Source organism: Hevea brasiliensis, chromosome 14 (genome assembly GCF_030052815.1).
Source record: "Hevea brasiliensis isolate MT/VB/25A 57/8 chromosome 14, ASM3005281v1, whole genome shotgun sequence".
Lineage (NCBI taxonomy): Eukaryota > Viridiplantae > Streptophyta > Magnoliopsida > Malpighiales > Euphorbiaceae > Hevea > Hevea brasiliensis.
The window spans coordinates 31,256,935-31,270,678 of NC_079506.1; the positions used below are offsets into that span (position 1 = coordinate 31,256,935).

The window sequence follows — 13,744 nt, forward strand, 5'->3', positions numbered from 1 at the left end:
TAAAGTGTAATTGGTTCATACATACATTATGACATGAAGAGTTAGCTTAGATTTAAAACATACGTAATTACATTACTTATGCTTAATAACAACATCTATTAAACTTGAACACCAGGACAGTAACTATTCCTTTATATATTACATGTCCACTAATCATACAATATACATTTAAGCACTCCACAGCTATCCTTGCTACTCACGCTCCATAGAACTCTTCTATTTATGTACTCCTACACCTGGGGTTAAGGGAAAGGGGGTGAGCTTACACAAGCTTAATGAGTAAACTAACCACATTAATTATCACATTCATTTCATACATATACAAGGCATCATTCAAATGGGTTTTCACGTCATAAACATTTCACATAGGATAGACATGTCACCAGTGACTCCCTAATCTAATATGCCTGGCTCATACAATGGCTCCTTATGACTTTCAGTTACTATATCCAATATGCCCAGCTCATATAAAGGCTTCTCAGGGCTTCTGCCTATAACATGACATGTGTCATGCACCAAGAGGCATCATAAGATCTCCTTTTGGATTTTATGGATCCATAACATACATAACATAACATGGTCATAAACATAGGGGGAGTCAGTGGGTCATCTATAATCTATCATGCACCAATAATAATTATGCAATTATGCAGCATATTTGTGTTCTAAATATATACACCCTAAATAAATATGACATGATGTATGAGGATGATTATAAGTTAAATTTAACAAGTTTATATTTATTAAGGTTAGAATTACTCACATCTTGTAGCCTATCAACCACCTATCACAAACGGTAGCTAACTCAGATCCTTAGCTTCCAGAATCCCTCAAATTTGATCCTATAACCATTAGAACCTAGTGAGTTATTCTAAGCTCTAGAACTCTATACACACTTCAAACATCTTATCTTAGGCCTTTAGGAATTATAAATCATCTTTTGTAGCCTTGGAATTAAAGAAGAAATAATGTTGGCAAAACCTTTATTCATGGGGTGAACATTTTAGGCAATAGCCACTACAGCTGCCAAATCTGGAATTTCTCTAGATTTTCCTAAGAAACTATATGCTTTGGCTACCGAAATAATTATATTCAGCAGCTGAATCTAGGAATTTCTAAAATTTTCAAGTCGAAAACAGTAGAATTCTTCTTCCCAAAACTTCTAAAACATATCCCAAAGCTCCAACTCACAATTCAAACACATAAACACATTTCCAAGGCCTAAAACAACTTGAATCCATGCTCCAAGGTCACATGCAACACTTACAAACAATATTCAAGGTTCCATCAAACTTTCATCAACATAAAAACAAGAAATCCTTAGGTTTAAATAAGGAAACTAATCATTCTAGGTCCATAAATGCTTATACTAGACATAAACAAGAATAATACTTCATTTAACAATCAAATAGCCAAGACATATCAAAGAAACATACTTTCTTTCAAAAAAAAAAACTCAATATGCAACCCTTTTCCAAATAGTAAAACTTAAAACCATGTAACAATCACATGCAATTCAAAATCTAATAAACTCATATGCTGAAGTGTACTTGAATTCCTCTAAAGGACCAAAAGAAAAAGGAATTACCTCTTTTCTTTAAAATGGAGAAGAAAGTGAATTGACGACTCTAACTTTAATCCACGTCCGCCAAGCTTCCCCAAAGAAGAAATTAAGCTTCACCACGTGGTATAGCCAAGAAAATCTCCTTGGACAGCCTTTTGCATGTGTACCAAGTTGAGAGATAAAGAGGAGTGAGAAAATAAGTCACTTTTAGGTCAGAAAACAAGCTGTGGCCTTTTATACCATCACTTGTCAAGGGAATTTCGACTGTCAAAAGTCATAGTTTCAGTTGCCAGAGTCCATTCAGCCCAAAATCAAATTTGAACAGTAAAAAGGACTTTAGCTGCCAATAGTCCATCTTTCGGCTATCAAAGTTTTTTCTACCCAAAAGTTCTTAAAACTTTTCTTTGAGCAAAACCACTAAAATATTTTTTTTCATATACTTTGAAAACATCATACACTTCTTACCACCATTTTCTTGCCTAAGGAATCTTCGAATTCATCAAAATATTTCATCACTGATATAAATTTTGACGTTGGAAAATGGTGGGTGTCACAGCTATGGACAGAATTATTCATTTTATGTCATGATTGTGAGTTTGTGCATCGAATACAAAGCGGTTGTGGTATGTCTTGGGTTTAATCAATGGATGGCATCTGCTTTAAGAAGTGGTGGTTGGGTCTGTTAAGGTATGCATGTTGGATGATATAGCTCATGTTGCATTTCTCTATTATTATATTTGGAATGGTAGTGTCATCCATGAGAGGCTCAAGAGCTGGCATGAAAGGTTGGTTTATACTGGTTGAATATCAACAAATACATAGCATTGCTTATGGGGAACCTCTCCTCTAAATAGTTTTATAGTTATTTATAGGTCCCCTCCCTCGTTGAGTGTGTTGAAACTGAACGCTAATGCTGGCTTACTTTATTTTAGTATGGTTGGTTTAGGCATTGTGTTTAGAAATGATGTGGGGTAGATAATGGCTTGTGCATCCAAAATTATTTATGGTTCTTGGGCTCCTGACATTTCAAATGCTATGGCCATATCTTTTGAATTATAGCTAGCACATGATCTTAGCTTCCACAAAGTTATAGTTGAATCTAATTGTAAAAAGGTTATTAATTTATTGCAATCGCGAGCGTGTTTTCACTAAGCTTGGGTCAATACTCCAGGATTGCTCCTCTTTTGTTGCATGGTTCAAAAGCTGTTGATGGTCTTTTATGAAGCCTAATCACGATATGGCGCATGCTTTGGCCAAACTTGTTCTGACGAGGCGAATGTGTTGGTTTGGATAGAATTAGTCCCACTTTCTATCTCTTATTTGGTTGATATGGAATTCTTTATCTATAACTCTTGAATTTCTATAAAAAAATTTCAAATTTTAAAAGGAGTTTTAATATTATTAAAATAAAATTTATTAATAATATGCATTTTTAAATTTATATAAAATAATTAAAAATTGTAATTCATTAACATATTTATTTAGTTTTTTTAAAACATTTAGTTATTTATTTTTAGAAACAGTTGCTACGCTAAGCCACCACAAAGGATATGCTTCACCCCCGGTCCCATCATCTGATCCTTGAATCTATCAGCGTACTGATAGATTCATAGTAGCAACCGAAGTGGGAGATGGCGGCGGCGTCCAGACCCTTGAATCTATCGTCTACAAGTTCCCGTCTTTCCTCTTCTTTCCTATCTCCTAATCTCAGAAATCTCAATCCCTCCAACCTCACTTTCCTTTTGCCTCGTTCTGCACCCAAGACGGTCTCTCTCAGTGTCAAAGCAACATCCTTATCGTCGCCGACCACCCACAAAACAGCCACCTCCACCTCCCAGTCGGAGTCTCCCGATCGCTTCCGTGTGGACATTCTGTCGGAATCCCTTCCCTACATCCAGAAATTCAGGGGTAAAACCATCGTCGTCAAGTATGGCGGCGCTGCTATGAAGGTTCCTGAGCTTAAGGCTTCGGTGGTCAGTGACCTCGTCCTCCTTTCTTGTGTTGGCCTTCGTCCTGTTCTTGTCCATGGAGGAGGGCCTGAGATCAACCACTGGCTCCAACTCCTCAACATCCAGCCTCTCTTCCACGAGGGCGTACGCGTCACTGATGCTAAGACCATGGAGATCGTGTCCATGGTCTTGGTGGGTAAGGTTAACAAGGACTTAGTCTCTCTCATCAACAAAGCTGGTGCTACTGCCGTTGGGCTCTCCGGTATGGACGGTCGCCTCCTCATGGCTCGACCCAACCCCAATTCTGCCCACTTGGGTTTTGTCGGGGAAGTCACCCGTGTTGATTCCACCATACTCCAGCCCCTCGTCGATAATGGTCACATCCCTGTGATTGCCTCTGTGGCGGCTGATGAGTCTGGCCAATCATACAATATCAATGCCGACACGGTGGCTGGGGAATTGGCGGCTGCTTTGGGGGCTGAAAAGCTTATTCTGTTGACGGATGTGGCGGGCATACTGGAAAATCGAGATGACCCAAAGAGTTTGGTGAAGGAGATTGATATAAAGGGAGTGAAGAGGATGATAGCGGAAAAGAAGGTTGCTGGTGGAATGATTCCTAAGGTCAATTGTTGTGTACGGTCACTTGCTCAAGGTGTGAGAACTGCTAGTATCATTGATGGAAGGGTTCAGCACTCTTTGCTTCACGAAATTATGTCAGAGGAAGGCATTGGAACCATGATTACTGGGTAAAATGTAGTCACTCAGTTCTGTTGTAATCTCTTCATTGTTGTTATTGGATGTACTTTCACTTAGATGAATGAATTACTGATTATTCTCTATTATTGTTAAACTCACTGATTATTCTCTATTATTGTTAAACTCTTCCATTGGTGATGTGGTTTATGTTGTTTTGATGGTTTTGATTTGATGGTCATCCAATGATATCATGAGAATTTATTCCTAACTAGGAACCAGCATTATTTTGGCATCTTTTATTTATTTATTGACATCGCACCTGTTTTTTATTGGATGGGAGGGGTTTGGGGTATTAATTTCAGAGAATCTGTGAGCTTTAGGCTACTGAAACGGGATTGTATTGGGTGTGTTCCTTGTGTTTTCTGCAGTGCAGTTTGTCATTGTGGAGACTGCAAACCAGATTTTGACTGCCTTGCGAGAACCCTAGAACATAAAATTTTTTCAGAGTTTATTTAATATTGGCATGTCTGCTCTGATATCCTTTCTGTTGATGGAAAGAATGCAGCAGGATTCTGTGGTGGACTTGTGAAAATAAAGGATGTTATAATACATGGAGTTGCTATGGTCCGTAGAGAGAGAGCTCAAAGAATCATAATCAAAGATTGAGTAGTTTTGAAGTTCTCAATAACTACTTTTAGTGCTTGTAATAACAATCTACATAGAGCTTTGAATTGAACCCATATGCATCTAGAAGCCTTGAAGTCAAAAAAGAAAAGTCTAAGTCACCATGTGAAAGGATCAAAGGAATAATGCAAAGTCAGCTTTTCTCAATAACATGATGAAGGCCTTTTGGTCAACAAAAATGTTGTATTAATAAGAATGATTTCCTTGATTGCTATTCAAGATGCTCAATTAAAACTCGAAAGTTCAAATTCTAGCTAGAGAGGCTGATGGGTGTAATTGGTGCTTCACTTTCCTTTCTTCTCGTGACTCTTGCCCTCTGGACAAAAGCAACCTCTTCTCAGATTTTATTTCAGGTAGGCTTGTTTTGCACACACTAGCATCTTCCCTGTTTGCTTCCATGGTTTATTGTTGGATATAATATGTAAAGTTATTGGCATTGATGAGCAGGGGTTCAATTGGGAATCATGGAAAAAAGGTGGATGGTACAACTTTTTAAGAAACTCTATTCCTGAATTGGCTAGTTCCGGCATTACACATGTTTGGCTTCCTCCATCTTCTCATTCTGTTTCAGCTGAAGGTGAGCCTCTGTCAAAATAAACATTTTTATATGCTGAATGCTGATTTTTACTATATATGTATCATCTTTTCATACTGTTCAAATTGTTAGTTTCTATTGTATGCATTTTTGTTTGACTACTGGGATGATCACTGTCCCAATTATAAACTGTCATCAATAGGGAAGTTAAATTTTATTCTTGCACTCGGGGTTTTAAATAATGGGTAATGCATAGTGTTTTGGTTGTTTTGGTGTGTGTGTGTGTGTGTGTGTGTGTGTGTGTGTGTGTGTGTGTATAGCTAGGTGACACATGATTGGGATTCTGAAATCCCAGTGAAACAAGACTGCAATATTTATGGCCATTTTTTTGGGTAATTTACTATTTAGTCCATTTGTTTTACTATTATTAAAACATTTCAGTTCGTGTATTGTAGAGAATAGACTATTTAGTTATTCAGTTTTGCTTACATCGCTCATTTAGGTCCTGACGTTCATTTTGGCCATTACATATAATATAAATTACTATTTAATCCCTGGATATTGCAACTATTTAGAGTTTTGTCTTTCAATTTTGCAATTATTTACAGCTTCTCTCTCTCTCTCTCTCTCTCTCTCTCTGCACAAACCCCTCCTCTTCCCTCCCCCCCCCAAATTTTCACTCTCTCCCTCATTGTTTCTGTCTCTCCCCTATTTCTCTCTGTCCCTCTCCCAATCTCTATCTCTCTCTGATGCGATAGAAAAGGAGAGAGATAGTTAAGAGAGAGAGAGAGAGAGAGAGAAACAAGGGAGAGAGGGTAAGGAATAGACATAAATGGGAGATAGATGGGGGAAGAGACAGAAATGGGGGAGATAGACAAAGTGATGGAGAGAAACTATAAATAATTGCAAATTTAAGGGATGAAACTGTAAATAATTGCAAAGTTAAGGATTAAATAGTAGTTTATCTTAAATTCTAACAGCCAGAATGGATAGAAGAATTCAAATGTGTAATAAAAGCAAAATTGAGGGACGAAATGGTCTATTTTTTAAAATATAAGGATCTAAATGTTAATAATGATAAAATACAGGTACTAAATAATAAATTATCCTTCTTTTTCTTTTTTCCAAACATGATTGCACCATCATGACAAAAAGAGTAATAGCCATATTGGCTGGGAGAATTTGAAGCAAAGTTCGGAGCACTTGTAGTCTAAACTCTAAGGGGTCTACAGCATCTAGGTTTTGATTGGGATTTTCTTTATTGTTCTTGGCCAAACTTTCACTCTACTCTACTGCATGATCAACAGAATCAGGCTTGGTGGCCATATCCGCTACCTTGCTGTAACAATTACATCAATCATCTCCTGATACCTAATCACCTTCTTCCTCACTGCCCTCTTGCAAACCCTAACTCCATAATATATGCCCCGCATGGAATTCAGCCTCAAAACTCATGAGCATCTCTGAATCAAACGTGAGTTTAAATCTCTATGAATCAACTCCGTGTTTCTTTCAATAAAATCTTCACCACTGTCTCATTAACCTCACTCCTAGTCACTGTGATCTTCTTCATGTTCCTCACCGACAACCTCTTGACAACCTTCTGGATCATAGCAGCAGAATCCAACTTGCTCTGCTTGGACAGCTCCAACCTCCGAGAAAATCTTCCTTTCTAAGATTTCCTGATTCCATTGATAGATAAATGACTTCAAAATTTTGTTTTACTCCTAATTTCTCTTACAAAAATAATAATCTCGTTAAAGAAGAGGATGAAAAAAGAGATTCTAAGATTGAAGGAGTGTTTGTGGAGGAAAAAGAAGATAAGAATGGCAGGTAGAGTGCAGGAGCAAAGAAGAATATAAAAATGAATGAGAGAGAGAGAGAGAGACAGAGAGAGAGAGAGAGATTTTGTTTCTTTTGCTTTATGAGCCCCACGTTTTCTAATTAGGATTAAACAGTGGGTCTAGCTTGCTGATTGGGATTAAAATTGTTGACATGAGGCCACATTTGAGATATAAATAAATTTGGGTTGAAAAATTAACAAATCCAGCTTTTCTTACTGAAAGCTCCATGTTGCCAATTAGGACTAAATGATGGCTCTAGCTTGCCATTTGGGATTAAAATTGCTGATGTAGAGGCCCATTTGAGATAAATTAAAGTGAATTATCAAAAATTAACAAATTATAGTTTTCTTACTGAAATGAAATTAAGTGGCAACTTAAGTGACGACTGATATAATTTAATCTGAAAATGGCTTGCTTGAACTACTCTGAAAGTACAGTTTGTGTGTTCATTCTTTTATAAACCTTGTTCGACATTTCTGAACTGGAAACATGCATGGTAACATACAATTTCTTTTTAACTATTTTAAAATTCGCATATGAAAGTAAGCCAGCATTCTTTGCAGTTGGCTTCATAGAAGCCTCCAATGATTTGTTGGATTCTTTAGTGGTGGGACCGAAATTGTAAATTTAACTTCCCATATTATTTATCTTCTCTTCTGTTAAGGATATCTACCTGGAAGGCTCTATGATCTCAATGCATCGCAGTATGGAAACCAAGATGACCTAAAAGCTTTAGTGAGGGCCTTGCACAAAATGGGGATTCAGTGCATAGCAGACATAGTTATAAACCATAGATGTGCAGAGAAGCAAGATGATAGAGGAATATGGTCAATATTTGAAGGAGGGACTCCAGATGATCGACTTGACTGGGGGCCATCTTTCATTTGCAGCGATGACACTCTTTACTCTGATGGAAAAGGAAATCCTGACACTGGAGCTGACTTCAATGCTGCTCCAGATATTGATCATATAAACCTGCGGGTACAAAGTGAGCTATCGGATTGGATGAATTGGCTAAAGAATGAAATTGGTTTTGATGGGTGGCGATTTGATTTTGCGAGAGGATATTCACCAAGTTTTACTAAAATATACATGGCAAACACCAAACCAAGTTTTGCAGTGGGGGAAATATGGAAAGATCTTGCTTATGGAAATGATGGAAAGCCTGAATACAACCAGGATGCTCATCGGCTTGACATTGTGGAATGGATCCAAGCTGCTGGTGGAGATGTTACGGCATTTGACTTCACAACTAAAGGAATACTCCAAACAGCAGTTGGAGGTGAGCTGTGGCGGTTGAATGACTCAAATGGAGGACCTCCTGGAGTGATTGGCTTGTTGCCAGGGAATGGTGTCACTTTCATTGACAATCATGATACAGGTTCCACACAAAATCATTGGCCATTTCCATCAGATAAAATCATGCAGGGATATGCTTATATTCTCACCCATCCAGGGATCCCATCAATAGTAATTTCTCAACTTCTGGCTTTACTCTGTTCCTTTTATGTAGATATCCTAATATAAAATTATTCAGGCTTTCTTGAGAAGACAGTATGTTTGCTTAGAAGGTTCCAAAATTCATACTATTGCATAAAAAAATAATAAAAAAAATCTGGTATTTTGAATACCTGGGAGTAACCTTTTTTTTTCCATTCACAATGTAGCTTGCTTGTCTTTTCATTATGGTGCACTGCATCCATTTAATTAGATCCAGACCAGAGCATGAACTTTTCCACTAATCAAATTAGTTGAAATCAATTTGCAGGAGGAATTATTATTAGAATTTGTTCTTCAGTAACTTCACATGGTGGGAACTAAAATTGCTGTAACTGAGCAGTGTAATGATCTTTTTTTTTTTTTTTTGCAACAGTTCTATGATCACTTTTTTGACTGGGGTCTGAAAGAAGAGATTTCAAAGCTTATTGCAGTCAGAACCAGGAACCATATCAGACCCAACAGTGTTATGCAAATTCTAGCAAGTGATGCCGATCTCTACATGGCTGTTGTAGATGAGAAGATCATTGCCAAGATTGGACCAAGGTCTGATATTGGGGACCTTGTCCCTCCAACATTCCAACTTGCAGCTTCTGGACAAGATTACAGTGTGTGGGAGAAAAAAGTTCTAAGGTAATTAATAACAAGTGAATCATTCGTTCAATTAGTTGATGACAATGTGTGAATTTGGGTTTAACCTTCATGATACAATCCAAAATGGATTGAAACACTGATTCAATCCATTTGCTATCTGTACACATTGTTTATGCATATAAGCTGGAAGATTGTATGCATTGGATACAATGGTCGTTTGTAATGGAGGTTTTATTGGTGGTGCAATAGAATGATGCTATTTTCAGTGCAAGAATTTGTTTGTCCACAAAAATGAAGAGCATTTTGATATGGGAATCCTTTCTTGTTTTGAGAATAATTTCTTTATTTTATATCTTACAAGCCATATTTCTCATTTGCTATGTGCTGCACTCTTCCTACCGTTTATTGTTCAATATTCAAGTGAATTCAACCGATAAATTAGTTCAAACTTTTGCATTCTACTTTTGGACCGTATATTCCAATCTTAAATATTGGAAGTAAATATAGCTAAATCAGAAAATTTGAATTTTATTAATAAGAAAGAAGTTAAAAAAATAATTTAAACCAATGCATTTTGTTGTGGATAACAAAATGAATTCAAAATTATAATTTTGATGTTTGGCTACATTGCTTCAATAGTAAAGATTGAAATATATAATTTAAAATTAAAATATTTGGCTATAATTATTAATCAGTGAAAAGATTTACTGTTTATTTGATATTGCTTTTAAAGAATTAAAATTACTTTTTTAAATAAAAGTATTATTTTAGATATTATTAAAAAAAATAGTTTAAAAATATTATTTTATTATTTTAATATTCTTATAATTAAAATTTATTAAATTTAATTTTAAATTACTTTTTAATGCTCTCTAACTAGAATATTTAAAATTGTAATTTTTTCGATAGCAATTTTAATAACAACACTTAGGTTTTATGTCCTATTTCTAAAATAAAAACTGGAATTGAATTAACTAGTAGTGTTAATTTTCTCGAATTAATATTTTAGTATTAAACAATGTATTTTAAAAAATAATGAATAGAAAAACCAATGGGAATATTTTTGGAATAAAGTTCATTTTACTCCTGTATTTATCAGGGGCATCCAATTAAACTCATTTAAACTTTTGATCTGATTTAGCCATAAATTTTAATTTATATCTAATTTCACCCAAATTTAAGGAATGTACAACTTACTCACTTTGTGAGCTACTATTTTTAAAAAAATTTTAATATTTTCAAAGTTAATTACTTAGTTAATTATTTTTTAAAGTTAATTACTTAATTATTTATTTTTAATGTTAATTAAATAATTATAATTAGTTAATTTTTTATATTTTACTTTTTTAATATTAATTAATAATATGGAAATAAAAAATAATATTTTTATATTTTCAATTTTATTTAATTATAATTTTTTAATTTGAATAATTAAAATTAATTATAATAATTTTAGTTTTAATTAATTATATGAAAATATAAAAATGATCTTTTTAAAATTTTTCAGTTTAATTAATAATATTGAATAATAAAAAAAATATTTTTGATATTTTTTGTAACACCCCAAAATTTTAAATTTATTATTTTATGAGTAATATTAATATTTTTATTTTATTTAAATTTTAGGAAATTATTTGAAATTTTTTGAATTTTCGAAATCGGGTTTGATTTCTCGAAAATATAAAACTTTGATGATTTTTAAAAATTTATTTAAAAACCATGTAGCAAAATTAAAAATATATTCGGAGTCTATAAATTTTTCTGAGTTTTCTAGAATTTTTTCGAAATTTTTGGACCTCGTTTTTGGTCCCAAGGCAAAGTAAAAATTCAAAATTTTGTATCTTGAATTGAACTGGCCGAATCGAACCAGATCGGACCTGCCGAATCGGGCCTGCTCCTTTTCTTCTTCTTCTCTTCCCGCATGCGTTCTCCTTCCTCTCTCTCTCTCTCTCCCGTTTTCTCTCTCCTCCCACCTCCCCTCACTTGCCAGCCGCCTCTCCAACCACCCCAGCCAGCCAGCGCGCCTCCCCAGCCACCCCAGCTCGCCGAGCGCCGCCTGGAACGCCGGCAAACGTTACGCGAAGCGACGGGACACGCAGCGCGTGACGCTTTGTCTTCCCGATCGAAATTCAGCCGATCCGGCCACCAATTGGGCCGGGTCTTGTGTCTAAACCCATCTACTCGTCGAGAGCTTTCGATAGACACCAAGAACACCGAAATCCATTGAACGGTTTGTCCAATTTTTGTCCCGAAAGTTTTAATTCATTTTGACTTTTGGGCTAGATTTCTCGCAAACCATGAATCCCACGAGAAAATCGAGAGTACCAGAGCGCTCTACTAGTCGAGAACTTCGCAGTGATATAAATTTCAAATTTTTTCGACACCGTTTTTTGGTGGGTCCCACAAAACTTCGTAGTATTTTTCCGAGCATTAAATGAGTTTAGAAAATTCTGTAAAATTTATGTACTAACCCCCGTATTGTGAGCTTCGTGTAAGTATCTTCAATTCGCCGAAATTCAAGAGTTGTCGGGGTTTGTGAATTTCCGGCCAAACAGACCGACTGTCGAAAAAGTCTCCGAATTAGATTAAGATTTTGGCTACCCCACCATTGTCAGACGTCCCAAGCGCGTCCCCAGAGTCAGAATTGGCATAGGTAAACCCGAACCTTGCTTTTTTGTAATTTCTAATACTTAAATGGGATTAAAAATCCATAAAATATTCATGGTAGCTCAGAAAATTATGATTCTTTTTGCAATAGCCTAGTAATATTGCTAAGGACCGCGGGGCAAAGTTTTATAATTTTTAGAGCTTATTTGGGCAGTTTTTGCAAAAAGGATCAATTATAAGGACTAAACTGTAATTTTACATATTGTGATTGATGACTGTTTGGATGGGCCCAGGAGGGGCTGTGTGATATGATTGAGTTGTGGGTGTATGGTTGGTGGATAAAGAACTGTGTTTTAAACCCATTTGCAGGTTGGGTAGGTCCTAGATATAGGGGAGACTCTACCGGATTTTCGGCACGACTTATGACATATTTGGTCTTTTTCTTAGTTTGTACTGAGTCAAATTTATTAAATGATTGTAATAAAATTATCAGGTGAGCCGGGACAGCCTTCTTCCTCCGCCCAACCGCAACAGTGATTGCTGTCAAGTCTGTGAATAAAATATTAATTTTAATTGTAATTTCACTATTATTATATGTTCAAGTATGCCCATGCATCACTTATATGTATATATCTATGTAGTTAAACTCTAGGCACGTTTTATATTGCATTCACAATTGTTAAAGTGCCATGAATGTTGTTGTGGTAATTTGGAGCAGTGTGCGTGCGTTGGCGTGCATGTGATGTGGTGTTGACTATGAATAGGACGGGTAGACACGGCTTGAGATCTTCGCTGGGACCTTGATTTGGTTATTTAAGTGGAAGTCCGAGCTGAGTTCTTCGCTGGCACAGGTTGGATTAAGAGAGCTGTGTAGGGGATCAGCTCCCATATATGTACAGTATCGGGTATGTGAGTGCTCCAAATTACTTTTTTGCTGTTATGATGTGAAATTATTGCTGATATTGTATTTCACTCTACATGGTGCATTAGTTTTAGATAGTTATAGAGATTATGGTTAAAATTAATATTTTACTCTCTAAGTCGAACGCTCACTCTTGTTCAATATTTTTCCAGGCCACATGAGGATATTTTTTAGGTTAACCTGCTTTTCTCCCTCGCAGGTTGTTTATTAATATTTGTATAAACCTATTAACTCTTAGAATTTCTGCATGTGTTAGAAATATTTATTTGAATTGGGTCTGTAATATAAATTATCAATTTGGACCTGTAAACTTATTATTTTAAGCATGTGTGTTGGGCTGGATGAGGGAACTGAGCTCCCATTTATTTTTATGACATTTGAGTATGTGGAGGGTGAGCTGAGCTCCCCAATTGATTATATATTGTATTTTACAGGTCTGGTGAGTCAAAACCTCTCCGTTGAAAGGTTCATTTTATAGCCGAACTCTGTCCTGTTGAATTCTTGAAATTGGGCCCAAATGGGCCTTAGAGTTGGGTTAAGGAATAGTTAGGCTTACTACGGGCCTCGGGGGCTTTAGGCTGGCCCAGGTTCTAATGCCGGTCTGACTCATAGGTTGGGTCGTGATATTTTTATTTAATTAATTATATAATATAAAATTAATATTTAAATATTAAGAAATAAAATATAACTAAATATTAAAAATTGATAAGTGCAATCAAATGAGAGAGTTTTGGTCAAAATTTATAGACTAAATAGGACTAAAAATTAAAAATAAACTAAAATTAATAAAAGTTATTTTTAATCTCGAATTAAATTTGTTTAACTAGCTATTAAAAAGGGATCTTTTTTAAT

The 13,744-nt window shown here is 35.6% G+C and overlaps 2 protein-coding genes across 2 annotated transcripts; both read left to right on the forward strand.

Moving 5' to 3' along the window:
* The first annotated feature begins 3,071 nt into the window (after positions 1–3,071).
* Positions 3,072–4,363, forward strand: LOC110668842 (acetylglutamate kinase, chloroplastic). Its single transcript, XM_021830230.2, has one exon. It carries the CDS (start codon positions 3,196–3,198, stop codon positions 4,261–4,263), a length of 1,068 nt encoding a protein of 355 aa, XP_021685922.1. The 5' UTR covers positions 3,072–3,195; the 3' UTR covers positions 4,264–4,363.
* A 149-nt stretch (positions 4,364–4,512) lies between these two features.
* LOC110668837 (alpha-amylase) lies at positions 4,513–9,678 on the forward strand. The gene is made up of 4 exons (XM_021830225.2): positions 4,513–5,246; positions 5,341–5,470; positions 7,937–8,742; positions 9,146–9,678. The coding sequence occupies exons 1-4, from the start codon at positions 5,160–5,162 to the stop codon at positions 9,404–9,406; spliced, it is 1,284 nt and encodes a 427-aa protein (XP_021685917.2). The 5' UTR covers positions 4,513–5,159; the 3' UTR covers positions 9,407–9,678.
* Positions 9,679–13,744: the final 4,066 nt, after the last annotated feature.